This window comes from Pteronotus mesoamericanus, unplaced genomic scaffold, assembly GCF_021234165.1.
Source record: "Pteronotus mesoamericanus isolate MK-2021 breed Mesoamerican mustached bat unplaced genomic scaffold, CSHL_Meso_final contig_25, whole genome shotgun sequence".
NCBI classification, from domain to species: Eukaryota; Metazoa; Chordata; class Mammalia; order Chiroptera; family Mormoopidae; genus Pteronotus; species Pteronotus mesoamericanus.
The window spans coordinates 10,982,516-11,008,665 of record NW_026555105.1 but is presented as its reverse complement, the minus strand read 5'-3'; the positions used below and the strand labels follow the sequence as shown (position 1 = coordinate 11,008,665).

Below are 26,150 nucleotides of genomic sequence, written 5' to 3'. Positions count from 1 at the left end.
GGTGCATGTGATGTTGCCTGGAGAACTTTAAAGTGCGCTGCACAGGGACCCCTTGAGCCAAGTTGACTTAGCCAGGAGAGGGCAGGCAGGACTCCAGTGAGGGCTGCTTTCTTCTTTTTGTCTTTTCTACTACTTATTTTCATCTTCCATACTTTAACAATGGCCTTATTGTAAAATAATGCGAGTGATGCTGAAATAATTAAGGGAGAAATGGAAAACTCCATATGCTTCCTGCCTGCAGCCCTTCATCCTTCTGTGCAGACAGATCACCAGTGTTTATGATTTAGTACATCTCCTTCCAGGCTTTGAAAATGTGTGTGCATGCATGTGTATATGTATGTACATGTATATACACGTACACGTGCGCGTGCAAACACACACACACACACACCCGGCCAATGTGGCTCAGTTAGAGGACGTCCCATTGTGCCAAGGTTGCGCTTTCGATCCCTGGTCAGGGCACATTGGAACCAATGAATGCATAAATAAGTGAAACAACAAATTGATGTCTCTTTCCCCCCACCCCTCTCTCTTTAAAATTAATAAATTAAAAAATTAAAAAACCAATAAACTTCTATATAGTTTCAATATGTAGTGTATACACACACACACACACACACACACATGCCCTTGCTCATACAACTTTGTTTAAATTTTACAAAAATGTCCCCTACACTGTTTTGCACCTTTATTTTTCCCCTTAACAATTTTATCTTGAAGAGCTTTCTACATCAGAGCTATTTAATTCTTTTGTGTATATCTGGGCATGTATTTTATACACACACACATACACACACGCATGCGCATGCTAGGGACAAATGTCATTTGGATTATTACCAATTTTTAAAAATATTACCAATGGTGTCACATGAAAATGCTTCTCAAACAAGTTTCTACTTTTGTAAATGTATTTTGAAGTAAAGTTGCTGGTGACAAATTTTCATATTTGATAGATATATCAAACTGCCAGGTTCTACTCACATCGGTGGTGGTTGGGGTGGATTTTGGTTGTCACAGCCCGGGAGGTGGTGGTGAGGAACCTATTGCTATCTAGTGGGTAGAGGCCAGGGATACTGCTAATCATCTTTCAATAAACAGACCAGTCCCCGCAACAATGAATTGTGTCAGTAGAGCTGGGGTTGACAAACCCTGGCCTACACCCTTGCCAGTGCTGGATATTGCCATTCTTTTTAATCTTGCCAATCTGGTCATTTGAACAATGATCTTATTTTACTTTGTACCTCTTCAGGAGAATGGAGTTACTTTTACTTCTTAGTTTATATATTATTTAAATTTGTTACAATGAACATGTATTATTTTGGGTTTTTTGAAAAGCCAATAAATATTTTTAGAAATCTACCTCTTTGATTATTACTATGCAGTCTGTTCTTAAGATTTAATCATGTAAGTGCTTTTCTTTTATCCTGATAAGGTACAGAGAGAAATCCTCCGTATAGACTTGAGAAGTCATCAGCACTTCAGGTTTTAGTCTCTCATCCTCTGACCTTCAGAATTTCTCTATTGCTCTTTCAAAGCGCCTTCTCCCAGTGAACACCCAGACCCAGGAGCCACCTCCAGGAATCATAGCCCAGAGATACTCCTCCCCACAGACCAGGGCTCCAAAAAATGTTTCCTGCGCTGACCCACAGCACCCACTGTGGACTCATCTGCCCAAACACCAGAAAAAAAAAATCCTCATGCTCCTTTCTCAGCTGTGAAACCTGTGATCCATTTACTCCCATGAATTTTCCGGGCTGGCACAGCTGAGCCAAGCCCCTGGGGCTTCTGCGGAGCCTGGAGCTGCTGGTATAGGCTCTGGTACAGCGTGAATGCATTCACATTCCCTACACTATATCCTGTTGTCCCGTCAAATGGAAAAGGAGTAGCTCACTCCTTAAGCCCTGCCCAACACAGCAAGAACTCCTGGAGAGGTGTCCGCCTCCCCTTCCGTTTGGCTCAGAGCAAGGCAGGACCAGCCTGGAGGAAGTGTTCACGGAAGACTTGTCAGTAATACCTGGATATTCTTAAGAAAATGTCCCATGTAATTGAAGTGGCATGGACTTGCCTACAACATTGGCAAATTGCCCAATAGCAGGCTCTCAAAGTAGGAAGACAGCTCCTGGCCCTGGAACAGAACTTCTGCCAGCAGTTCTGTGCATTGGATCTACAGCCCGCTCTGGTTTTTCAGTAAACAGAGGCACATGTGGAGGCTGCCTGCCTGGTCTAGAAGCTGTCTCCACTCTGGAATCCACAGAAATGTCAGTGGAATGGAGTGTTCAGTCTGTGAGGCCATGAATGCTTGAGACATCCTTGCATTGCTGGGTGAGAGAGAAAGCAGAAAGGGGTTCACAGTGGGAAGGAGAGAAGGGAGTGATAGCAAGAAAGAACACAAGTCTGCAGGTCAGGGCTTGAGTCCTGCTCCTGCCATGCTGTGTACCCTGGGACAGATAGATCACTTTACTTCTTTGGGCTTCAGCTTCCTTGCTACCTGGTACTTGAGAGCATTCACTCTGTTGTCAATGTCCAGTTTTCTCAAATAAAAATGTTGCCAATTATATAAAGCTGGCTACAATGGTTTGGAGATTTAAAATAGAGTTTAGAGGCCCTGACCAGATAGCTGAGTTGGTAAGGGCATAGTCTCAACATGCCGAGGTTGCAGGTTTGATCCCATCGGGGCACATACAAGAACTGACCAATGAATGCATAGATAAGTGGAACAACATATTGATGTCTCCCTCTCCATCTCTCTCCCCCCACCAAAACCAATAAATAAAAAAATAGGGTTTAGAAACAATCCACTCCTGTTGATTAGTTTTTCCTATTCAAAAGTAGTAGATGCTCAGAACAGAAAAAAGAAAGATACAGTAAGCAAAAAGTAGTCCATAGAGAATGCCCATAACTCCACCCACTCAGAAACCATGCTGTTGGCATCTTACTGGGATCTGTCCAGATGAGAGGTTCTTAATTTGGATTGATGGATGGGTGGGCTTTGGCGGGAGAGAGCCCCTGGATGACTTAATAAACCCCTTTTCATGGGCCATTTAGGATACTTTAGTTGTTAGCCATTACAAAAGGTGTTGTGCAGATGTAAATTGGATGATGAGGAATTAGAAGTTCATGAGAAAACAGGAAGAAAAAAATGGGCAATAGGAACAACCGACCAAAATGCTTTAAAGGGCACAAAAGTATGCTTAATTCCCCTATATTGCACAAAAAATACCAGTGAGAGACAGACAAGGGATTAATGCTCATTTCAGCTATTTACATTTAAATCAACAAATACATACTGGGCAGATAGTGTAACATGTCAGACTCTACAGTATGAACTCTACAAGGTAGCTCCGCGACTGACCTCACTGAGCTTTCAAACTAGTGGAGACCAACATGGAAATTATTTCATGTACAAACAATAGCTTGTGGTTAACCAAACTGCCTTCATGAGTGATTGGCTCAGTAGACTCCTAAATTCTCCCACTCCCCATGCTCTTCTCACTCTTTGACCCAGCCTCCCTGCTTTAAGGGGCCTGCATGTTTCAACCTTGAGTGGAGGCCTCTTTCCAGCTCATATCCAATCCAGAGCCCCTGTATGAAGGCCACTCCATTTCTGCTGGTTCTCCTTAGAGGACAGGGAGCTTACCACCCCTGTTTGAAACTGTTCCTTATATTAAACTGTAACCCCCTCCCCTCCCCAGCTTCCTCTGATTGGCCCCAGAACTTCACAAAATAAGTCTGTCCATCCTCTCCAACCTGCAGATCTTAAGATATTCAGGTGAAGCACCCAGTCCGGTCCTCAAGTCAATACGCAGCGTCTGGATTGTCCTTCCCCAGCAGGAAAGGCCTACAAGCCCACTGTTGATTCATCAAACGATGCATATGCCCACACCCTCCGACAAAGTATCTGCGAACAGAATGCCACAGCATGGGGGGCAGTGAGGCCCAGACCTCTGAGGACCAACAGTGCTGGTGACACTTGAAAAGGTTTTACAGCTTCAAGAGGTGGGTGGAGAGGGAGATAACATGAGCCAGCCCTGATCTGCTGTCCTCCCAGAAAGAGCCTGTGTGCCTTAGAGCAGGACCTCTCACACTAAGGTGTGTGCTGATCTCCAAGGGTCTTTTTATACTGTGGATTCTGATGCAGCAGGTCTAGGGTAGGGCCTGAGATTCTGCATTTCTTACCAGTTCCCAGTGTTGTACTGATACTTTAGACCACCCTCTGAGTAGCAGCAGAGCCTTAGGACAGTGGTATCACAATCCCTTGAGGTACTTTAAAAATACAGAAAGTTTAGCTTACTCAAGGATACTGGTTAAGAATCTTCTGGTCCATTTATTCAGTAGGTCTCCACCCAGACTGCAGATTAGAATCATTTGAAGAGTTTTTTTAAATATTGATTCCCCGGGTAGAGACTCACTCACTGATAACTCTTTGTCTCTCTCCCTCCCCATGTTTCCCCCTCTCTCTCCCTGTTCTTCTCCATCCCTTTCTTTCTCTCTTGTTGCTTTAGTTTGGAAACCTCTTTCAGGTGACTCGACAACCATGCGGTGGTTGGGGGCAGAGGCAGTGGTTCTGAGTCCTGGCTGCATACACAGTCCCCGGTCACCTGGAAGTTTTATAAAATGTTGATGTCAGAATTTCTAGGGGTTGGGGCCAGGAGATTAGCATTTCACAAAGCTCCCCAGATATTTCTAAGGTACGGCCCCTGGTGTAGAGCCTGATATAAGAATCATTTGGGATTCTTGATGGAAATATGGGTTACCATACTCTTCCCTGACTCAGAGGCAAGGTCCAGGAACCTGTATGTGCCGCAAGTGATGGAACTGATTCTTATGAGAGAGCAAGTTTAGGAATCGCTGAGGTAGAAGAAATGTCCCTGGATTGGACTCGGAAAAACTGCTCCTGACTGTGTGACTTCTCACAGCTCGCTTAGCCTCTCTGAAATTTATTTCTTCAACTGTAAAATGGAGATGATAATCACTGCATGAGGCAGAGATGGGAGAGCACCCCCCAGAAATCTGTGTGCTACCCCATAGGACAGAGTTGTGGGAAAGCGCTGCCGCAGGCCAAGGACTACACTTCCCAGCTCCCATTAGCCTTTGTGCAGGGTCAGGGCGGCGGGGGATGGGGGGGGGGCAGCCACAGGACTTGACTTCTGGCCAAGGCAACATGGGCAGAGTGAGGAGTGTTTACACGGTCCTCTGCTCTCTTTGTTCACTCTCTGCCTGTTGGATATCAATGACTATTGGATATCAGTGTCTGGGTAATCTGGGAGGCCACATGGAAAGGTTGATGGAACTCCCTGTTCCTCCCCCACAGGTTGCTAATTGGACTTTATGTGATTGAAAAATAAGCTTTGGTGTAAAGCTGTTGTGGTTGGGCAGTTTACTTGTCACAGTGCTGTGCTAACTAACCTATTGCCTTCAGGATTGTGGCAAAAATTAAATGATCTGAAGTAGAGGCTACAAACTGACCATGTAAGGGCTTAGATCCAACCCACAAATACGTTTTGTTATGCCCAATTTTTAAAAATGTATCAACAGACTTTAAAATGAGCAATTTCAAAACAAATATCTGGATTCCCAGTTTCTTGAAAACCCAGAATAGCTATTGACTGGGGCCAGGAGCAGCTGTCCCCAAAAGATGGGGCTCAAACTCTTGGCCTCACCATGGCCTGTGGGTTTGTACCTAGGTGCTTGACCTCACATTATGGCTCTCTGGTCTCTGTAGCTTCCTCAGTCAGCAGGCCCCTGTAGAAACAGAAATTCTACAGATAGATGTAGAAATTAGATGCATTGGTCATTAGGATTTTTCACAGTGAATTCCTTCAGGTACCTTCTGACTCCCAGGAGAACCATCTCTCTGTCCATAAGTCTTTCTCTGGAAGCAAAGCCTCCATAATGATCCTTACAGGCTGAAGGATATCACCCACCCTCACCCCACCTGTGTCTGTGATCATTTCAGCATCTGCAATATGGAGGCAGTGGTATGAGGAGAAAAGGGCTCAGGTGTATTGGGATCACATAGCCCTGGATCTGGTCCCCAGCTCTGCTGCTTTTGGGTCAAGCATTTTCATGTTTTCTGAGCCTGCTTTCCCATCTGTCAGGTGTTGACATTAGCACCCATATTTATTGCCTGTCGAGGGGTGGTGTACGGTCACTGGAACCCACTCTGCCAACTGCAGGACAGGCCTGAAGTGCTGGGGAGTTACCACTCTCCCGGGAGCAATCCTAGAGCGATGACTGATGGGGCTGGGTATATAAACACCCCAGCTCTCTTCCTCCTCGGGTGGGATACCACCAAGGTGTTTTACGTTGGCCTCAGAATTTCCCTGTGTGATTAAGCTCCAGCCGCTTACAGTGCCAGCTTGCTTGATAACACATCTTCCTTGGCTGTCTTTCCTGTCTCATGTCCCAGGGTTTCCCTTATCTCCCAAAGTGACTGCTTGCCCTTAAATTCTTGTCTCAGGATCTGCTTCAGGGAAACCCCTGTGAGAGCCGCTGCATCCTGAAAGCCTTCCCCACACCCTCAGCACCTGCAGAGGCAGGGCAAGCTGCATGTCCCTTTGCAGCTCCACCGCAACCCCTGTCCTCCCCAGTCACAGCACTCGTCACACAGTGCTGTATCGCCCAGGCCCCCTTGGAAAACACAGATAGTTTGCTGGGAAAGAAATTTAAATGGCGTTTATGCATTTGAAAGGATGGTCAGCTTCACTCATAATTAATGAAATTCAAATAAAAAATGCCAGCTGATAAATGCAAATGAAAAGACAAAATTGGAAACTATCATTTTATAATCCCTGATAGTTAATTCATTCAAGGACCATCAATGGGTGAGGGATTGGATACCCACAAAGTTCTGGTGGGAAGAGGACAAATGGACAGAGGAGAGATGTGGTTACTACCCTAACCCAGTAATCAAACTTGGCATCATAAGTAATGGGACAACAGGATATTATGGGCCTCCTGATGTAAGGCAAAATGAAGTGCACAGACCACCCATGAAGTGTTAAATTATTGCCCCCAAAATGTTTAACCTGAATCTATCTTTTTAAAAAATTTTTTGTTTTTCAATTATAGTCGTCCCCATTCCCCCCCATTACTCTCCCCTGCCCTACCCACCGCCCACCTTCCACTTTAAATCCTTCCCTCCCTCCAGCCCCCTTCTCTTTGTCCGTGGGTCCTTTCTACATGTTCCTTGACCCTTTCCCTTCTTCCCCTTGTTATCCCCCGTCTCCCTCCCCTCTGGTCACTGTCAGTTTGTTCTTTATTTCCATGTCTCTTGGCTCTATTTCCCTGGCTTGTTTTGTTGATTAGGTTCCAATTATAGGTGAGATCATTTGTCTTTCACCACCTGGCTTAGATCTAAGTACCAGTTTATAGGAAATACAAGGCAGAGAAGTCAAAGGACACAACAATGACCGATCAGACAAATCCCAAAGTGGAACATTGTACAAGACAGCTGGCCAGTCCCTTCACCAGTCAGTGTTATGGGAAAACATTTAAAAAGAGTGAGGACCATTCTAGAGACTTAAGGTGTAACAAAAGAAGTTATTGCATGGTCCTTAATTGGATCTTGATTGAAACCAGCTATGAAGACATAAATGGTAGAACTGGAGAAATTTGAATATAAACTAGATATTAGGGCCTTATTGTTAATTTTAATGTGAAAAATGTTGTTTTATGTAAGAAAATAATCTGTATTAGATATGAAGTAATACTGAAGTAGTTAGTGTGTGAAATACCATGATGCCTATGAGTTGTTTCAAAATACTTCAAACCCTGTCCCCCAAATTAAAAAAATATGGCAAATTTTTAAGAATGATTATATCTAGATGATGGATACGTGGGTGTACACTGAGCTATTTTGTTTGTTATTTCATATGTTTGAAAATTTTTATAATGGCAAAAACAAGTAAAAACTGAGATACCATTTTTCACCCAAAGGTTCAAAAAAATGTTTAAAAATATGCTGTATTGGCAAGGGTGTAGGGAAATGGGCAGTTTATAGACTGTTAGGGGGGAGTATAAATTGGGACAGCCTCTTCAGATGGAACTTGGGCACACACATACTCTTTGATCCAGCAATTCCATTTCTAGGAATTTATCATACAGATTATTCTCAAACATGTGCGCAAATATATATTTGAATAAGTATATTCACTGCAGCATTGTTTTATAACAAAAGATTAGAAACAGCATATATGGCTATTAATAGGAGTTGTTAAATTTATTATGGTGCATCTATACAGCGTGTAGCCTGTTACCAAGTATGGGGTGGACCTGTGCTGATAGGAAACTCTTTACAAGATGTATTACTAAGTGAAAAATACAAAGTACAGATCAGTGTCTATTTATTTATCACTATATATCTTGTGCCATTGAAGTGCCTAGTAAACATTTGTTGAGGGGATGAATGCACATTGAGTGTGACTGCTGAGTCTGGCTTCTTGGATACTTCAGGCTAAAGTCACAGATAGGGGACAGATTTTCTACCGTGATCAAATTGCTAAGGTCTTACTCCTCTGAATTCACAGACATTTGAATTTTCCCTCAAGACACAGCATATCCTTCTTTGCACAAACTGTGAACACGAAGACACATTGAAAAAGAGAATTTGCTAAGTGAGGGAGGCTTAATGTGGCAACTGGGACTTAACAGAAAATGTCGCTCCAAGCTCCCTTGGCAGCCAAAGGAAAAAGAAGAACCCACGGGCCACAGAACTTTTGTTACGTGATAGAAGGGAGGCCGCTGATTCCTCAAGAGCCATGCTTATCAGTCTGGAGGGTGACGTGGCCAGAAGTGCTCGGTAGCATGATTCGGTGGGGTCGGGGGCGCGGTGGAAACTAAGCAGCTTATTTTCCTGGTGCATCCATTTGCTCAATGGTAAATAAATTAAAGCAGTATTTATAGCAAGGGAAGCAAGGGTAAATTAAGGAAGTTTATGGAAAGTTTTCATGAATGTTTGGGATAAACTGTGTGACAGCAAAGGCTTACAGGCTTTCTTTGGGACCCTCTAGTTATGCGTCAGTTTCCTGGGGTGAAGATGTGACCTTGGACCAATGATTTACACCTCTGAGCTTCACCTTAATCTGGGAAAAATGATTATTATGCAGATGAAGTGAGGTGATGCATGTAAAGTGCTTGGGTTGATAAATGCTTGCTGTGCTGCTGCTTATGTGTTGTCCTGACTTTATGGCTAAGAGCATATTGGACTAGACTTGGGGGCCAGACAGCCTGGGTTTAAATCTCAGTTCCTCCACTTACCAGCCAGGTGACCTTGGGCAAGGTCACTTAGCCTCTTTGTACCTCAGTTTTCTCCTCTGTAAAATGAGACTAATAGGATTGTTGTGTGGGATAAATGAGTAGATACTTGTAAAGCCTTTAGAACAGTGCCTGGGTGCACAATAAACCATAGTTTGTTCCCTTCTGCTCTTAAATGTTTTTCAAGAGAAAAGTTAGGAAATAAGAGCTTCATAGAAAGACAAGTTATTTCCAGACACTAATTTATAAAAGGAATAGATCTCTATAACTAGTTGTCCTAAAGAAATACTTGCTGCTTAGCAGATCGAGAGGCAGAACGCGTTTACAATGGTGAAATCATCGGCGGGGATCTGGCCAGATAGGAGCCACCTGGGGGGCATGGCCCACTTCCCCACGGCTCCACGCACCCTTCCACGGAACGCGACAGAGAGGACTGGTCGCTTGTCTAGCACAGGTCAGGGGCGGGCCAAGGGGAGGAGGAGGGAAGGACCTCCCGGGATCCCCGCGCTCCCTCCCCCACTCGCCCAGTGAGAAATGACATTCACGGAGAGGGGCGGGAGGGAGCGAAGGAGAGGGGCAGGCTGCGCGAGGCCATGTGATGCTGGGCGAGAGAGAGCCAGCCGCACCGAAGCCTCCTTCTTTACGCCCTCGGATTCCGGGCTGTCATGGCGACCCCCAACAACCTGACCCCCACCAACTGCAGCTGGTGGCCCATCTCGGCGCTGGAGAGCGATGCGGCCAAGCCTGCGGAGGCCCCCGACGCGCCTGAGGCGGCCAGCCCCGCCCATTGGCCCAAGGAGAGCCTGGTTCTGTACCACTGGACCCAGTCCTTCAGCTCCCAGAAGGTATAGCCAGAGAAAGCAGGGGAACCGGATGGGCCCGGTGGCTAGGAGGCTTGGGGGAGGGGATCCCGGAGGGCTTAAGGGGTTTGAAGACCCAATGGAAGACTGGAGGGTGGAATCCGGGGTTTCGGGGCCGGAGGACCGGAGACGCCGTGCTGCTCTCCCTGGAGGTGACTGGCCCTGTGTTCGGCCCCAGGAGCACCGTCTCCAGTTCTAGGAATATCCATCCTCTTTTCCTCCCAGAAAGACCCAGCCTGTTGGAGGGCTGAGGAGAGAGACAAAGGCAAAGGGAAGGGAATGGGCATTGCTGGGAAGGCGGCCTGTTGGAGGGAGGAGGAGCGCTTCCTCGGGTCCAGGTGCCAGCTTCCGTAGCCCGCCCTCCGAGCGGCTGTCCCGGAAACCACAGGCCTTCAGGTCTCAGCTCCTCCGCCCCTCTGCATGGCTGGGGGCCTTCTTCTGGCTTGAAAGATCCTTCTCCAGCCCCCCTATCCCCAACCCCCTTACTGTAGAAGGAAGGAGTTAACTCTTCTTAGACCAGCCCAGACGTGAGACTGTGTTTTACTCTTAAAGGCACAATATGGCCTCTCGGTCACTTCTCAGACTCAGAGGAGCTGGGGGTCAGTTGGGAATACAGCCTGATGCTGAGTTATTGGGGTTCCCGCTTCTGGGGGCGAGGCCCGGCACTGCGCCTGTAAGACAGGAGTGCTTCCCTCCAGCGGCGCAGCCTCTCACGCGGCCCGGCTGTCCTGTGCGGAGGCGGGGGCACGGATTCAGCACCATGGCCAGGGCCCAGCATTCGGGACCCATGGCCTGTCCCTGGAAGATCCTCTTGTTCCATTCACTCAGTTTCCAAATGGAGAAACGGATTCTGTAAAGAGAAGGGGCCTTGGAACCATAAGATTTGGATTTGAGTCTTGGTCCAGGCTCAGTTTTATATTCTGGAAAATGGGATGATAATAATAGCTACTTCTAATTCCAGCCCCTGTGAGGGCTGCTGTGAGGGTTGCTGAAGAGGCGGTGTAACTTACTGTACTAGACCAGCGCTACTCAAACTTGATCGTGCATTGCAATCACTGCATGATCGTGGTTAAAGCACAGACTGCTGGGTCCCACCCCAGAGACTCTGACTCAGTATTCTGGCATGGGGCCCAAGGTGCTGCATTTCTAACCCGCTAGCAAGTGATGCTGATGAAGCTGGTCCAGCGGTCTCCTTTTGAATAATTCCACTTTAGGGTATAGACTCTGAGGCCAGCAATGGCCAGTGGGATTGCCATCTTCCCCAATAACTTACTATGGGGCTTTGGCTGGGTCACTTTGCCTGTCCAACTACCTCAGTATTATAATCTGTAAAATGGAGCTAATGGCAGTATCTTCCTCAGAGGACTATTGTGATGGTGAAATGAGATGATGCCCAAAAAAGGGCTGATGGCAGTGCCTGGCGTGCAGTCGAGTCTCTGTTAACAATGGGTGTTATGGTGTCGTTAAAGTGCTGGGTTGAGGAGAGGTCAGGTTAACTAAGTCACACTGGGACTTGTCTGTAAATTTTACATATATGTATTGAATACCTACTGTGTGTCAGGTTCTGTGCAAGTTGTTGGGGGTTGGGGGCCTGGAAGTGAATCAGCCTGACCTCCAGATGTTAGAATCTCCTCCCCACCCAGAACCTCAGGAGCCAGGCCCCAGTGGTGGGGACTGGATGGGAGGCAGAGGGATGACACTTCTCATTACCATCCCCTGGGAGAACCCCCTGCCCTCCCCCACATGGAACATTTTCTGTTCAGTCTGAGCTCAGGGTTAAAGTGGCCCTGTAGTCAGAGATGCAGAGATGCAGAGACTGCAACCCGATTTATGACCAAGCCTCTGACCAAGCCAGCGTAAGCATCTCCCTGACTCCCCCGCAAGGGCCTCCCCCCTGCCCAGGGGCCCATGGTGAGTACTAGAGGCAGCGTAGCCTGGCAGAAAGGGCATGCGCTCTGCAGTCAGTCCTGGGTTCCAGTCTCATCTTGAATGCTACTGGCTGTGTGACCTTGGATAAGTCACTTCACCTCTGTGCCTCAATATTCTCATCTATAAAAGGAGAATTTTGCATCGCACCGTGCAGAATTCCTGGGGGATTGAGAGGACGGGGACATATGTTAAGTGTCTGGCACGTCGTAGGAGCTTAGTGGTGAGTTTCCTCTCATCCCTTCAGTCCTGAAGGGCCCTTGCCTGCACACAGGGAACAGTTCCCCGCTTGGAGCATGTGAGAAGCCTGTTCTTAATGGCACATGAGCTATTAATAGCAAAAATAGCCCACCCCCAGGAGCAGTGGTGGCTCTGTAGAGCAACTGAGACTATTCCAAAATCAGAGGGCAGCAGGACAATGTGGGGCCCAGAGCCCAGAGTCTGAGGCCAGGCTGCCCATGCTTCAGTCTTAGCTCCACCACTGTCCAACTGGGTAATCCTGGGCAGGTGGCTTAATCTCCATACCTCAGTTATCACATCTGTAAATTGAGAATATTACTAGCACCCTCCTGATAGGGTCACTGTGAGGATTCAGCAAATGTATCCATGTAAATCACCTAGCACAGCCCCTGGCACATAGCAAGTGCTCAGTAACTGTGCCTGTACTTAAACATTTGCAACCCTGTCACTGCCTAGATCTGAGACTTTGTGCAAGCATTTTCACCTTTCTTTTTTTTTAATCCTCACCTGAGGACATGCTTTTATTGATTCTAAAGGGGGGGGGGAGAGAGAGAGAGAGAAAGGGAGACATTGATGTGAGAGAGAAACATGAATGTGAGAGAGAAACATCAGTTGGTTGCCTCCTGTATGCCCCCTGATTGGGGATTGAACATGCAACCTAGGTATGTGCCCTGACCGGGAATCAAACCCACAACCTTTTGGTGTACAGGACAATGCTGCAACCAACTTAGCCCCCGACCAGGACTTCACCTTTCTTAACTCCCATCTCCGTCATATGCTTAGGACTATGCGAAGGGTTATGAACAGGGTTGTGAAGATCAAATGATATGCATGGCCACACACTTACCTCAATGCCTTTAAAAACCGCACTCTAATAGTGAACTTTCAGGCACCATCACAGGCGATCATTTGGGGCCACAAGGTTCAGAGGAAGCTCTAATTGCATAGTGTAGATGTTAGGGTGCTTCTGAGGCTGTTCCTGCTCCTAGTCCCTTCTCCTTGTGGAGGGGAGGTTCAGAGGGGCAAAAAGTGCAGGGAGTCACGACACCAGCATTCTAGTGCTGACACTCCCACTCACTGGCTCAAGGAAGTCCTGGCCCTCTCTGGTTCTCAGTTTGATGCAACCTGCCTCCCTCCACCCCCAGGCAGGAAGAACTGCTGCACCTCTGTGTGCCCCAGCCCGCTGAGAGTCCTGTGTTCACACAGCCCGTTTTTTTTTGAAAACAAGATTGCTGTTTACTAACTGTGTGACTTTGGGCAGGTTACTATCTCTGTGCCTGTTTTCTCTTTTGAAAAATGAACATTATACTAGTACCCACCTCATTAGATTTTTGCAAGGATTATATAAGTTAATATATTTAAAGGTCTTAGTACAGTGCTATGTACAAGTTAGCTATTATCACTGTTGTTATTTCCACTGGGGTGAGTTTCTGAGGGCCATTCCTGGCTCTCTGCAGCAGGCCTGGTTCAAGGTTGCCCCCACCCTCTCAGGGTCTGCCCTTGCCTTGGTTGTATCTGTGGGGAGCCCCTGGCCCAGGCTTCGACCCCCAGGAGTAAGAGGCCCAGGTCTGGGTCCTACCGTGGACCAACCCTGACACCCAGCATGGAACAGGGTTCCAAGAAGCCACTTCCCAGATGTGGCTGGAGGGAAGCAAATGACCTCTACTGCTCACCATAGCCTTGTTTTCAAGCTCTTGCACACTGGCCCCCGGCACTGTCCATACTGCTGCACTTGACCATTTTCCTCGCCCCCCAGGAGGCCCACAGGTAAAAACTGATCTTACTGCTCTGCTCAGAAGCCTTCAGTGGCTCCTCCGGTCCCTCTGGGAAAAAGCCAGAGTCCTCATAATGGCCTCAGGCCCTACCACGGGATCCTAACCTTGCTTGGGTCATGGATCCCTCATCAATTGGGGGAAGCCTCTGGGCCTTTCTCAGAATAATGCTTTTAATTGAATAAAATAAAATACACAAGATTATTAGCTTAGAAGGAAAACCAATCATATGGAAGTGCAGCTATTGATATATTTTTAAAACAAGTTTGTTATATAATGACATGTTTCTATATTAACCCATTATGTAATATAATCTAGTGGCAGGACTGATAACTGCTGTGACGCTGAAGTCATGATGAGTGTAACTGCCACAACGGTGAAGTGTGAAAGTATCTGATTCCTAGTGGTGACAATATTCCAGGCACTGCTAACACTACTATGCTTTGTCGCCTACACTCATAATTAAATAAAAAGCGAAATGTCAGTTTGCGATTACTGAACATAAACATGTAATTTTCCCATCCTAGTTCAAGGACCCTCTGAATTTACTCATGGACCCCTGGGTCTAGGAGTCTCATTTATTCGTCCCTGTGCATGATCCTTTCTAACCTCTTCCCCTTTCCTTTCCCCTGCCCACCCTGCTCCAGCCACACTGACCTCCTCACACGTGGCTTTTTCACTGGCTGTCCCCCTGCCTGGAACAGTCTTGCACAGATCCCTGTGCGGACCACTCCTTCACTTCAGTCAAACCTTTGCTCCAAGGTTACCCTCTCAAAGAGGCCGACCCCAGTGGATCACCCTATTTAAAATTGTCACCCTTTCTCCCTGATACCCTGGCATCCCCAATTGTACCCTGATGTATTTTTCCTTTCCCTCTGTTGCACGCACCATCCTCTGACATATTCTATTGTACTGACCGCTCATCATCTGTCTGGCCCCACTAGACACCAGCTTTCTGAGGGCAGGCGTCCTTGTTCACTGCTGAGTCTCCTGTACTTAGGACAGGACCTGATACAGAGTAGGCCCTTGTTAAATAGCTGTTGGAAATTGATAAATTTGTAAGCCATAGATGTTACATTAAAAAAAAAAGGTATTTGATTCTGCTTTAAAATATAAAATTTACTAATTTAAAACTAAAGTATTTGAGATAAACCAAGGCTCAGAGATTCTAAGTGTGTTTTGCGAAGTCACACAGCAACTAAATAGTTAGGAAGAGACACCAACCAACTCATGACAGTTGTGTCAGAAACAAGGGCTTAAGTGAGGAGGGACAGTGCCTGGCCATGACAATGAAGCATCAGTGGGTAAATTTCAGGCACCCACAGGGAAGGTAGTTTGCCCAGAGATGGTTGATGTCTGGTCACACCAAGCGGTCACCACCTAAGTGTGGTCAAGCCCCCAGGAGGCAGAGATGGCAGATGGCCTTGGTGACTGTATGTCCTTCCCCTGAGCCTGGCTCCCTCCTGCACCCTCCTCCCCCGCAGGACAGTGTGTGGCTCTGGCCTTCCTCTCAGCAAAGGAGATAGTCTCCTTGGCTGCTTGCCGACATGACCCGAGGCAGCTCCAAGAGGACTCTTACGCCTCTAGAGATAGTCCCCTCCCCAGGCAGCCGCCCCACCTGGCACCCTCACTGTGTGTCAGAACAGGGCAGATGCCCTGCCAGGACAGAGGCCAAATGTCTGGAGTTGCCAAGGGCAAAGGCTTGGTTTGGCTTTTCTTTCCATCCATTCAGAGGCCCTGCTTGGCCCAGAAGCCGGATGATTGGGCAGAGCCTGATCTCCCAAGCAGGAGGATGCCAGGATAGGCAGGAAGGGAATGGGGTGCTTTGGCTGCAGCCAAACTTCAGCCTCAATTGCTCTGGGTCTTCTCCAGGGCATGGTTACTGCCCATGAGCTCAAATGTACACATACACAGGTGCTCTCGGCCATGCATACCCACTCATAGGCACACTAAGCACATGTACTCACACAATACTTGAATACTCACAGTGGTACACTCATCTGTACACACCCACACTCATGCACCCATATGCGCACACAGACATGCACACACATTTGCTCATTCACACAGTTGCCACTCATGCTCAGGCACACACATTTGCACACCCACACACCCAGACACAACAGATGCCACCCCCCAGGTGCTCACTCTCTGCCACAGTTCCTCTCCCTCGCTCAGACAGACCTAGCCGCTCCCTCCCACGGCCCTGTCTCCTGCGTGGTCTAAATGTAGTGTCAGCTCCCTGCAGGGCTGCAGCCCCTTCCTTGTTTTACTAATGAGAAGGAGGAGGCTCAGGAAGGGGCCGTGATAGCTCTAAGGCCACACCGCACTGCCATAGACTGCCATAGCGGAGCCACGGTGCAGAGCTGAGGGCCTGCCTCCCAGTGCCGTAGGCAGGACCTGCTTCTGGCTAAGGAGCAAATGAATCTGTGAACGAGTGTTGGCAGTCTGGGTGCCGAGTACCTCGCCCTCCCCACAGTTCATTAAACAGAAGGGGGTGTTCATGCCATCTGTGAGTGTGGGGCATGAAGCACTCTAGGACATCAACCAGGGGTTGTGGGCAGTCTGTGGTGTGTGTGTGTGTGTGTGTGTGTGTGTGTGTGTGTGTGTGTGTGTTAATTGTGAGGCTAGACACCGTGTATTAACCTCCTGTGCTGGGACTTTACCCACATCATCCCATCTCAACCTTGAGCCAGCCTTGAAGAAGTAGATTACATTCCTCATTTCACAGAAGCTGGAGATCAGAGAGGTCAAGTGACTTGCCCAAGGTCATACAGCAAATAAACAGCAGAACCAGGCTTTAAGTCCATGTCTGTCTGCCTCCAAAACCTAGTCCAATGCAAGTAGCTGAGACACATTACCTCTATTATACTCCAGGCACTGTTCCACAGGGATTGATTGTCACAACAGGCCTCTGAGGGAAATGCTAGTGGGACTCGCATTGGATAGGTGAGGGAACTGAGGCACACAGATGTAAAGCTATTTGTAAAGCCAAGTTATCCAACAAGTAAGTGCTAGAGGTGGGATTTGAACTGGCACAATCTGGCACTCAGTCTAACATATCGAACATGACCCCGTGCTGCTCCTTCAACCCATGCTGGGTTTTAGCTCCTGGCATCCAGGAGGGAGGCTGGTGATGCTCTGTCCCCAGAGCTTCCAACTGGGTGTGTAGGGACGTCGGTGCTCAGGAGGGGTGGATCAGTTGCCATCTTTTTGCTGGGGGACCTTGGATAAATTCAGCCTTCTTTCTGAGCCTCAATCCGCAGGAAGGGGACAGTTGGACCAGGCGAATGCTGTTTCCCAGCTCAGAAGTTTTGGGCTCAGTCAGGAGATACCCCTTCCTCAAGGTTCTTCATCAGCTTCTACCAGCTCAAATGTTTGTCTGGGACCCTCTAGAAACATAGGGAAAAACTAAGGAGGGGGAAGACCCAGGACTCCCTGGAAGGAGTCCTGCCAGGGCAGAGAGCACAAGTTGGGGAGTCAGGAACCATTGTTGGTTTAGGTCTGCTGCTAAATTGCTCTGTGACTTTGGGTAAGTTACTTACCCTCTCTTGGCTTAGTTTTCTCATCAAGAAAAATAGGGAGATCATCCCTCCTCCGCCCTCTTCTGGGAGGCTATTGTGAGCATCCAACAACCAGATGGGAAGGCAATGGGAACAGTAAAGGGCTTGACAGATGCTGGCAAATTATTTTTCACCTCATTTTGTTTCTCAAATAATTTGAAAAGTATAGCTGATCATGATAAGAATTTCTGCAAATTCCCTGGCTGACTCCATGCCTGGAGGCCAGGCGGAGAGTCCACTTGTGATAATGATAATTGTGAACTGAGTGCCATCTATATACCAGACACTGGGTTGGTACTATTAATATTTCCATTTTGCAAATAAGGAAACTGAAGCTTAGAAAGTTTAAGGAATCTGCCCAAACTCACAGCAGAACCAGAAATTCTGTCCCAGGTGTGTCCAGCTGTGAAACTCAGCCCTGTAACCACCAGGTCGTAGGCCCCTGGGAGATAGACCCCCCTTCCGTCTAGGGGCCCAAAGATGGACTGGAAGAAACAGTGTCCCCTCCTGTGTGTGACCTCTGACCTCCCTCCCCACATGCCCCATCCCACCTGGGCAGTGTGTCCCTGTGTGTCCACCCGCCTTCCCCGCTCTGACCCTGGCACCTGCAGGTGCGGCTGGTGATCGCAGAGAAGGGCCTGGCCTGTGAGGAGCGGGATGTGAGCCTGCCACAGAGCGAGCACAAGGAGCCCTGGTTCATGCGGCTCAACCTGGGTGAGGAGGTGCCCGTCATCATCCATCGTGACAACATCATCAGCGACTACGACCAGATCATCGACTATGTGGAACGCACCTTCACAGGAGGTATGGCTACCGTACCCACCAGGGGCCCTAAAGGCTCAGATGAGGTCCTGAATGTTTGGGAAGCCCGGGGAAGCCCACTGGGGCCATGGGCAGGGTCCAGTCCCCCTCCCCCAAGATGAACCTAGGGCTACATAGCCACAGATCCCCAGGGAAAGAGCATGGTCCAGAACCCACTCCACCCCCACCTTGAGGCTCTGGGGCTATGGTTTCCTTCCCCAAGAAGTCTAGAGTCACAGGCATGGCCACAGACCCTTGGGAGCCCCTCAGGCATGAGCAGGACCTAACTGCCTTCTAAGCCCACACAGGCAGGATAGAGATCTTCAAGGAATGCCAAGGCACCAGCAACCCAGCCCTCTGAGACCCTGTAAGCATAGTCAGGGCCACAGATTCCCAGGAAGCCCACACACATGGGCCCAGAAAGCCTGGAACCTTGCAGGCAAGAACAGGGCCAACACCCCAGAACCCCATAGATCTCTATGTCCCCTCCTTCCTTCCTCCCTCTGGCCTTGCTCTGGTTCAGGAGCTCACAGCTTATGGCAGAGCCTGAAAGCAGCAGCTGAGAGGGGATTACAGCCCAGACATGCACTGTTTAAAATGAATGTGAATTAACTGCCAACATTTAAAAATCAAGGAGAGCCCTGACAGGTGTGACTTAATTGGTTGGGCATTGTTCACAAAGTGAAAGGTCACTGGTTCAATTCCTGGTAAGGGAAGTTGGGGTGCCAGAAGTTGGCCTCTCTGAATCAGGGTGCGGGTAGCCAAGTCAGGGCCCACACCCCTGGTCCAGCCGCTGGCTGTGCCTCACAGAGAACGTGGTGGCCCTGATGCCTGAGGTGGGCAGCCCACAGCACGCGCGGGTGCTGCAGTACCGCGAGCTGCTGGACGCACTGCCCATGGACGCCTACACACACGGCTGTATCCTGCACCCTGAGCTCACCACTGACTCCATGATCCCCAAGTACGCCACGGCCGAGATCCGCAGTGAGTGCCCGGGGCCCCTTGCTGACCCCGTTCTTTGCCCACCTGCTCCCTTGCAATGGGAGTCCTCCCTCCTCCTCCTCTTGCTCTCTCACTAGTGTGTCTCTTACTTTCCTTCTTCCTCTTCTCTCTCCTTCTCTACTTTTTCCCTTCTCTGCCTCCCTCTCTATTCCTTTCTGTCTCTGTGAATCTCTGGGGCTCTTGCTCTGGGTGCTTCTCTCTCTCTCCCCTCCCTGCCTCTACCTCTTGCTTGCTTTCTCTCTTCCACTCTCTCTGGCCTTCCATCTCATTCACCCTGTTTCACACTGAATATGTCTCTCCCTCTCTGTCTCTCAGTCCCCTCTCCTGCCCCCTACTTTTGTCCTACCATCCCATACAGAGGCTACAAGGCTATCTGTCCCCCCAGAGGCTTGTCTTATCCATGGGGCACTGGGACACCTCCCCACAGGGGTCCCAGCCCCAGACAGCTGGGGTCGAGGCCCAGGGAGGTCTGGACTGTGGTTGGTGACCCAGGACACTGAGTGACATCAGGTTGGTGTCACCAAGGAAGGCTTCACAGATATGGAAAGGCCCCTGTGGGATCTCTGATTTCTGATTCAAGTATCACCCATGTATTGTTAGCCTGGGTGTGCCCACAGCCTAGTTCATCCGTTCGTTACCAGCATCCAGTAAATGGGGGTTGGATTAAATCAGGGCATCCATCAACAAGTGTTTATAGACTTTTGCCCAGGCTCTGCGCAGACCCCATGGGATCCTACATAAAGACAGAGCATGATGATTCTAAGTAGATGATAGGTGCCCGGTAAATGGATACTCACCCCCTCTCAAAAGAATAAGGCTGATATTCATTTGAAGACGGGAAGGGGACTCAATCTCATGCCATTCCGTCAACAATATTTATGAGGTTTCTTATGACCCAGGCCCTGGGCAGGGGGTGGGGACCGATGAGGAGAGACACAGTTTCTATCACCCCAGGGTCACGGTTCTGTGAAAGCAGAAAGACAAGCAGCCAGGTAATTGCAGTGTGGGACTAAGTACATTTGAACAAACTCTCTAGGGCAGTCTGGCTCTTTATATTAAACACAGAGAGGACTAGACCTTGGAGATTATCCTTGGATGTGTGCACCAAGAAGTATGTACTATGATATTCATCGCAGGATAAGTGCTAGTAGCAAGAGTTTGGAAATAACCCATCTGTCCTTGTTTTGGGACCTGGGTAAATAAATTCTAGTCCTCTCATACAATGGAATACTGTGCAGCTGTTAAAAAAACAATAGGCATGTGGAATGTTCTCTAAGATATATTAGTGGAAAAAAGGAAGGTAAAAATACATCAGTGTGCTATCATCAATATATTTAAAAGGAGGTTAAGTGGATACACAAGTGCTTGGAAAAACAAGGAGTATTTTGGGAAGGAGGCACGAGATGCTGCCAATAGTGCTTGATTGGGGAAGGTAGAAATAAGGGACTACAGATTGAGAGGAGAGACATTTACCCTCCACTGTGCGTTACTTAATGTTGTTTGAATTTTTAAACAAGTATATATGCATAATCTGTTCAAAACACCAAACTGTTACAAAAAATTTAACCTAGTACCAATCAGTGTTATGCTAAGGAGGCTGCGGGACTGCAGAAGATGCCTCTCCCAACCTCTGGGGCCGTGGAAGGATTCTGAAATGCAGCAACATCCGAGGATGACCAACGCCCAGGGATGGGTTAGAAGGGGAAGGAGAGGGAGAATCCTTTCAGAGTCAAGAGCAGGAGAGGGCATGGTGTGTTCTGGGGGCCGAAGGAAGCTCATTGTGGTTGAAGTAGCCCAAGGGCCGTGCAAGGTCATGGTGGGAGTCTGGGGAGTAGGTCTGGCAGAACTGGAATTTTATCCAAAGAGCAGTGGAGAAAGAGTGATGGAGAGTGACATGATTGGATCTGCATTTTACAAAGCGCTCAACTGAGGATGGGCAGAGTGGTTAGGAGGTCCTGACTGTCATCTAGGTGAGCAATGATGGCGGTCCGGACTAGGGGAGGCAGTCCCTAGGTGTTTCTGGAGGCTGGAGGTCCTCCCCCTTCCTACCCTGAGCCATTTGAAGGTGGATCAAAGGCAATGGGGGGTCCAGAGCAGGCCCAGCCTGCTCCCTCCTTTGAAGAGGCTGAGTGGATCCCAGGGCTCCCGCCCCGCTGGAGAGGGGAGGAGAAACCCCCATTGGATACAGAAGTCTAAGGTCTTCCCTTGCCTGGCCTCCCCTCCTGGAGGCTAATGAGAGCCATATGGGCAGCTCCTATGACTCGCAAGAGAGAAGATGCTGTACTTGACCTTCACATTCATAAAACATCAATGAGGCTTAATATAGCCCCAAAGCTAAAGATCTGAGAGTGTGTTTATTAGGTTTTTATTAGGCCAGGAGTCAGGGTGGTGAATGGTGAAATCTCAGAAGGCAGAAATTGAACAACTTCGGTTACCTATTTACTCAGCCATTCCTTCCTTCCTTCCTTCCTTCCTTCCTTCCTTCCTTCCTTCCTTCCTTTTCTTTCTTTCTTTCTTTCTTTCTTTCTTTCTTTCTTTCTTTCTTTCTTTCTTTCTTTTTCTTTCTTTCTCTCTCTCTCTCTCTCTTTCTTTCTTTCTTTCTTTCTTTCTTTTCTTTCTTTCTTCCTTTCCTTCTTTCTTTCTTTCTTTCATTCAACACTCACTGAGTTCCTTTTCTGTGCCAGGTCTCTACTGGGTTTTAAGAAAACAGAGATAAATCTGGCAATAGCCACTTCTCTCCAGAAGCTCAAATTCTAGTGAGAGACATATACATCCAGAGATAAGTACATTAGCATCAAAATCTCCATGTGCAGCAATGCAGGTTGTGCGCTGCACCATCCAGGGGGCACTTTTCACATAGACTCCCATGTGAATGGAATTGTGCAATGGCAGCTCTGTATGCATTCTTTGGCAGAAATCTGTACAGTGTACGCTGGAGGGCTAAGGCATTGCGTGACCATATCTCCTAGAAGATCAGGAAGGGCTTCATGGAGGAGGTGGTCTTATTGGAAGGGGATTTTCTGGAATATAGAGGAAGCCTATTCTGTGAAAAAGAAGAGTGTGAGCAATGGCCTGGAGGTTTGGAATGATCAGACACATTCAGGGAATGTCAAGCATTTGGAGTGGCTAAAGTGCTACCATCTGGACACAGGGACAGTTGGGGGAACTTAGTGAAAGGTGGGGTCAGTGAGGGCAGAGAAGATGGGTCCTGCTGGGTCTTTAAGGACAGTTGAGGAGCTTGGACATTATCTGAGGGCAGTAAGGATACTGGAACGGGTTTTAAGTAGGAAGTGGCATGGTCAAGTGTGTTTTGAGGAAGGTCTCTGGCAGAAGAGGGAGAAGGGCTTGGAGAAAGTACAGGTGACAGTGGTGAGTCAAAATCATTCAAGCAAAAGATTAACAGGGACAGTGAGAGGGTTGACAGGGCGAAGGTAAATATGAAAAATATTAAGGAGAAAGAATCAACAGGACCTGGAACCGACTGTGTGCGGGGAGGAGGGAGAAGTAGGAGCTGAAGACAACCCTTAGGCATCTGGCTTAGCTTAGGGTGTGCTGGGGGTCGGGGATGCTGCAATTTGGGGTGAATGCAGGGAAGGTGCAGGGAAGATGATAGATTGGTTGGGCCAGGATGTTTCCAAGAAACCTAAGGATGTCCAAATGGTTGGGGCCCAGGGAAGGGAGCACAGCAGGACTGGGGCACCACCACACGCTTGATCTACCAAGTCCCTGACCTACTGGCCAAGAATTCCAGAGAACACATGATCTTATCCCACTTAATATTTCCACCTCCTCTTATAAAACCCATAGTTTACTCCTAGGCTTTCAAAGATAAAGACTTGAATTAGATTATAAGACACTTCCTCTCTCCCATTAAGGATTATTCTCAAGGTGCTGGCTTGAATTTCCATCATTGACCACTTTCTAGCACCCTTGCCTTTTTGGCATTAAGGCCAGTTTTCAAAAAAATAAGATAGGTCATCGAGCTCCTAAATCTTCAGGGAAGTTACATCACCAGAAGTAGAAGTTTCAAGACACCAAATGTATCTTACCGTTTTTCTTGCAGTAAATAAGTTTTTCCTTGTGGGTGCAATGAGTGAGCACTAGACCAAGAATCAGGCAAACCCAAGTTCAAAACATGGACGTGGACAACAGAGTGGGAATTGACTGTGGGAGTGGGGAGTGGGGTTAGGGTGGGTGGAGAGGGGTGAAGGGGTAAAAACTGAGACAACTATAATAGAATAAACATGATTTATAATTTTTTTAAAAAAACCTGCTTGTCATTTACTAGTATGGAACACTCCTTAGCCTTCTGAACCTGCTTCCTCAACACAGAAGGGGTTTCGGGGAGACACATGGAAGCATGAGTTTTTCCAAGTTTAGCATTATATTCATTTTGGACAAACTCCTACTCATCCCCAAGAGTAGAGTGGCTTCCTCAGAGAGTTTCCTTGATGCCTGTGCCACAGGCAGGTGGGCCCTGGGTCCCACAGCATTTTGTCCACTCTTCATCACAGATTGACCATGCTGCATCATTAGTGGTCTCTTTAGATGTCCCTCTCTCCCACCATCCCGAGCCCACAGCAGGATGGCATCTCACCCATCCCTATGTTACAGCCTGTTGTGACTACTAAGTATTGGCTGTTTCTATGACTATTTCCCAGACCAATGTTTGTATGGGACTTACTCCAAGTCAGTGAGGGAAGGGATGGGTGTCAGAAGGACAGGACCTATCCTATTCTTTCCCTAGGACATTTAGCCAATGCCACCACGGACCTCATGAAACTGGACCATGAAGAGGAGCCCCAACTCTCTGAGCCCTACCTTTCTAAACAGAAGAAGCTCATGGTGAGTGCCTCCAAGCCTGCTCACTCCTCTTTCCCATTGTCTTTTCCATGGAGGAGGACAATTGGGAGATGCTGGTTCTAGATAGAGGGTCAGCTGATGACGTGAAATGGGAAGTCCTTTGGCTTGCTTTTCCAGTCCCACCTCCTCTGTCATTTACTGGCTCTTTGAGCTTGGGCAAGCCACTGTCCTCCTGGAGCCTCAGTTTCCTCATGTCTTGGGTTGTGTCCCTAAAAGCAGAACATGCATTGGACAGAGGTTCTTGGCTAATGAGGGAGTGTTCTGAGAATACAGTAAGAATGGGGGGAACAGAAAGAAGAAAGGGCCAAGTTCACCTGATCTGACAAGGAGCTCTGGAGCACAAGTGGCGCCATGAAGTCAATCTACCTTGAGGCCAGGAGCCAACCTTTGATATCTTTATATCAATCAGCCATTGGCTACAGATTGCCTGGCAGAGAATTGATGGGTTGAAGGGTGTGGGTAACCTCCCAAGTCTTTCTGGGTACCTCCTCATTGGCCAAGACCAATTCTCTGGAGAAAGGCAGCTGTGAGCCACTATCAACCCACCCTCCCAGCAGTTGGCGTATGAGGGTACCAGTCCCATAAAAAGGATCTGGGAAGGTCTGCCAAGCTCACAGGAGTGCTGTGAGAACCAGCTGAGAGTGCTTTGTCACAGTGGGAAATCCCATACTCTTGAGGGGATATTTGGAGGCTGATTTTGCAGAAAGGTGTTGGGCCAAGCTCTGGTCATCCCAGCTCCACAGAGGCCAACTCAGCTCCTCTGGCTTCTGCCTACCCTGCCCCCAGGCCAAGATCCTGGAGCACGATGATGTGAGTTACCTGAAGAAGATCCTCGGGGAGCTGGCCATGGTGTTGGACCAGATTGAGGCTGAGCTGGAGAAGAGGAAGCTTGAGAATGAGGGTGGGTACTAGCCCTGGGGTGGGTAGGTGGTGGTGCCATCCACCCCTCCCCACCCCGACCCTGACCAGTTCCAGTCTTTTCTTTCCCTCTAAAGATCTCAGAGAACCCCTCCCAGGCGGTTTGGATCATGGCCCATGGAATTAGGCAGACCGAGGTTTAAGTCCTAGTTTGGCCACTTACTAGTTGAGTGATGATGGGTCAGTTACTCCACCTCCCTGGATCTCAGTTTCCACCTTTAAAATGGGGATAATGGTAAGACCTACCTCAGAGATGTTGAGAAACTGCATGAAATAATACATGTAGAGTGCTTAGATCAGCACTTAGCACACAGTAGGTGTTCAATAAAGGTTGGTGAAGATGATGAGGTGGTGGCAGCGATGGTGACCTTCCCCTGGTCAAGGATATATCATGGCTTCTTCGTGCCGCAACCAGACATCCAGGCTCACCCAGACTCTCTGACCTTGACTCTGTTCTCAAGAGGCTCTCTTCTCTGGACCCTGGGCAGCCCGGCTTCATTCCCACCTCTCCACCTTTGCCCTTGTAGTTAGTTCATCGAGCCTGGAGCACTCTCTCCACACCATCCAGCTCCTTTTTCCTTTCCCATAACACCTTTGCAACAGCTCTTCAAATTTCATTCCAGACCTTCCCATTGCTCTGTTTTAGGCAGGCTGGAAGTCTTGTCAATTCAACTATGTGATTTATGGAGCCTATGTGGTGTGCATTGCTATACTCACAGCTACACGCACACACATTGACTGTGTGTATATAGAAAACTTGTGGTGCACAGTGTTCTAAAAGCTGCATTTAGAGTCTGACAGATGTAAGTTAGAGTTCCAGCTTTGCTGCCTGTGCTGTGTGACTTGGACAAGTTATTTTTCCTATTGGAGCATCAGTTTCCTCATCTGTAATGTGGGGTGATAATAATGCAACTTAAAACCTTAACCCTGGCTGCACTCTTGTGAAAATT

The 26,150-nt window shown here is 48.1% G+C and overlaps 1 protein-coding gene across 6 annotated transcripts in view; it reads left to right on the top strand.

Annotated features, from left to right (window-relative positions):
• Positions 1-26,150, top strand: part of GDAP1L1 (ganglioside induced differentiation associated protein 1 like 1) — a 49,624-nt gene that overhangs the window by 8,928 nt on the left and 14,546 nt on the right. For 2 of the 6 annotated variants that reach the window (XR_008529145.1, XR_008529144.1), the window contains exons 1-5: positions 9,876-10,100; positions 18,228-18,420; positions 19,228-19,401; positions 24,167-24,264; positions 25,069-25,183. Coding sequence is in view for 4 of the 6 variants with exons in the window: in XM_054573715.1 (XP_054429690.1) it covers positions 9,921-10,100; positions 18,228-18,420; positions 19,228-19,401; positions 24,167-24,264; positions 25,069-25,183 (760 nt within the window). In the remaining 2 variants the exon portion in view is untranslated. Of the gene's footprint in view, positions 1-9,844; positions 10,101-18,175; positions 18,421-19,227; positions 19,402-24,166; positions 24,265-25,068; positions 25,184-26,150 lie in introns of those variants that run through there. The other 4 variants (XM_054573715.1, XM_054573719.1, XM_054573718.1 and 1 more) reach the window with 4 other exon arrangements.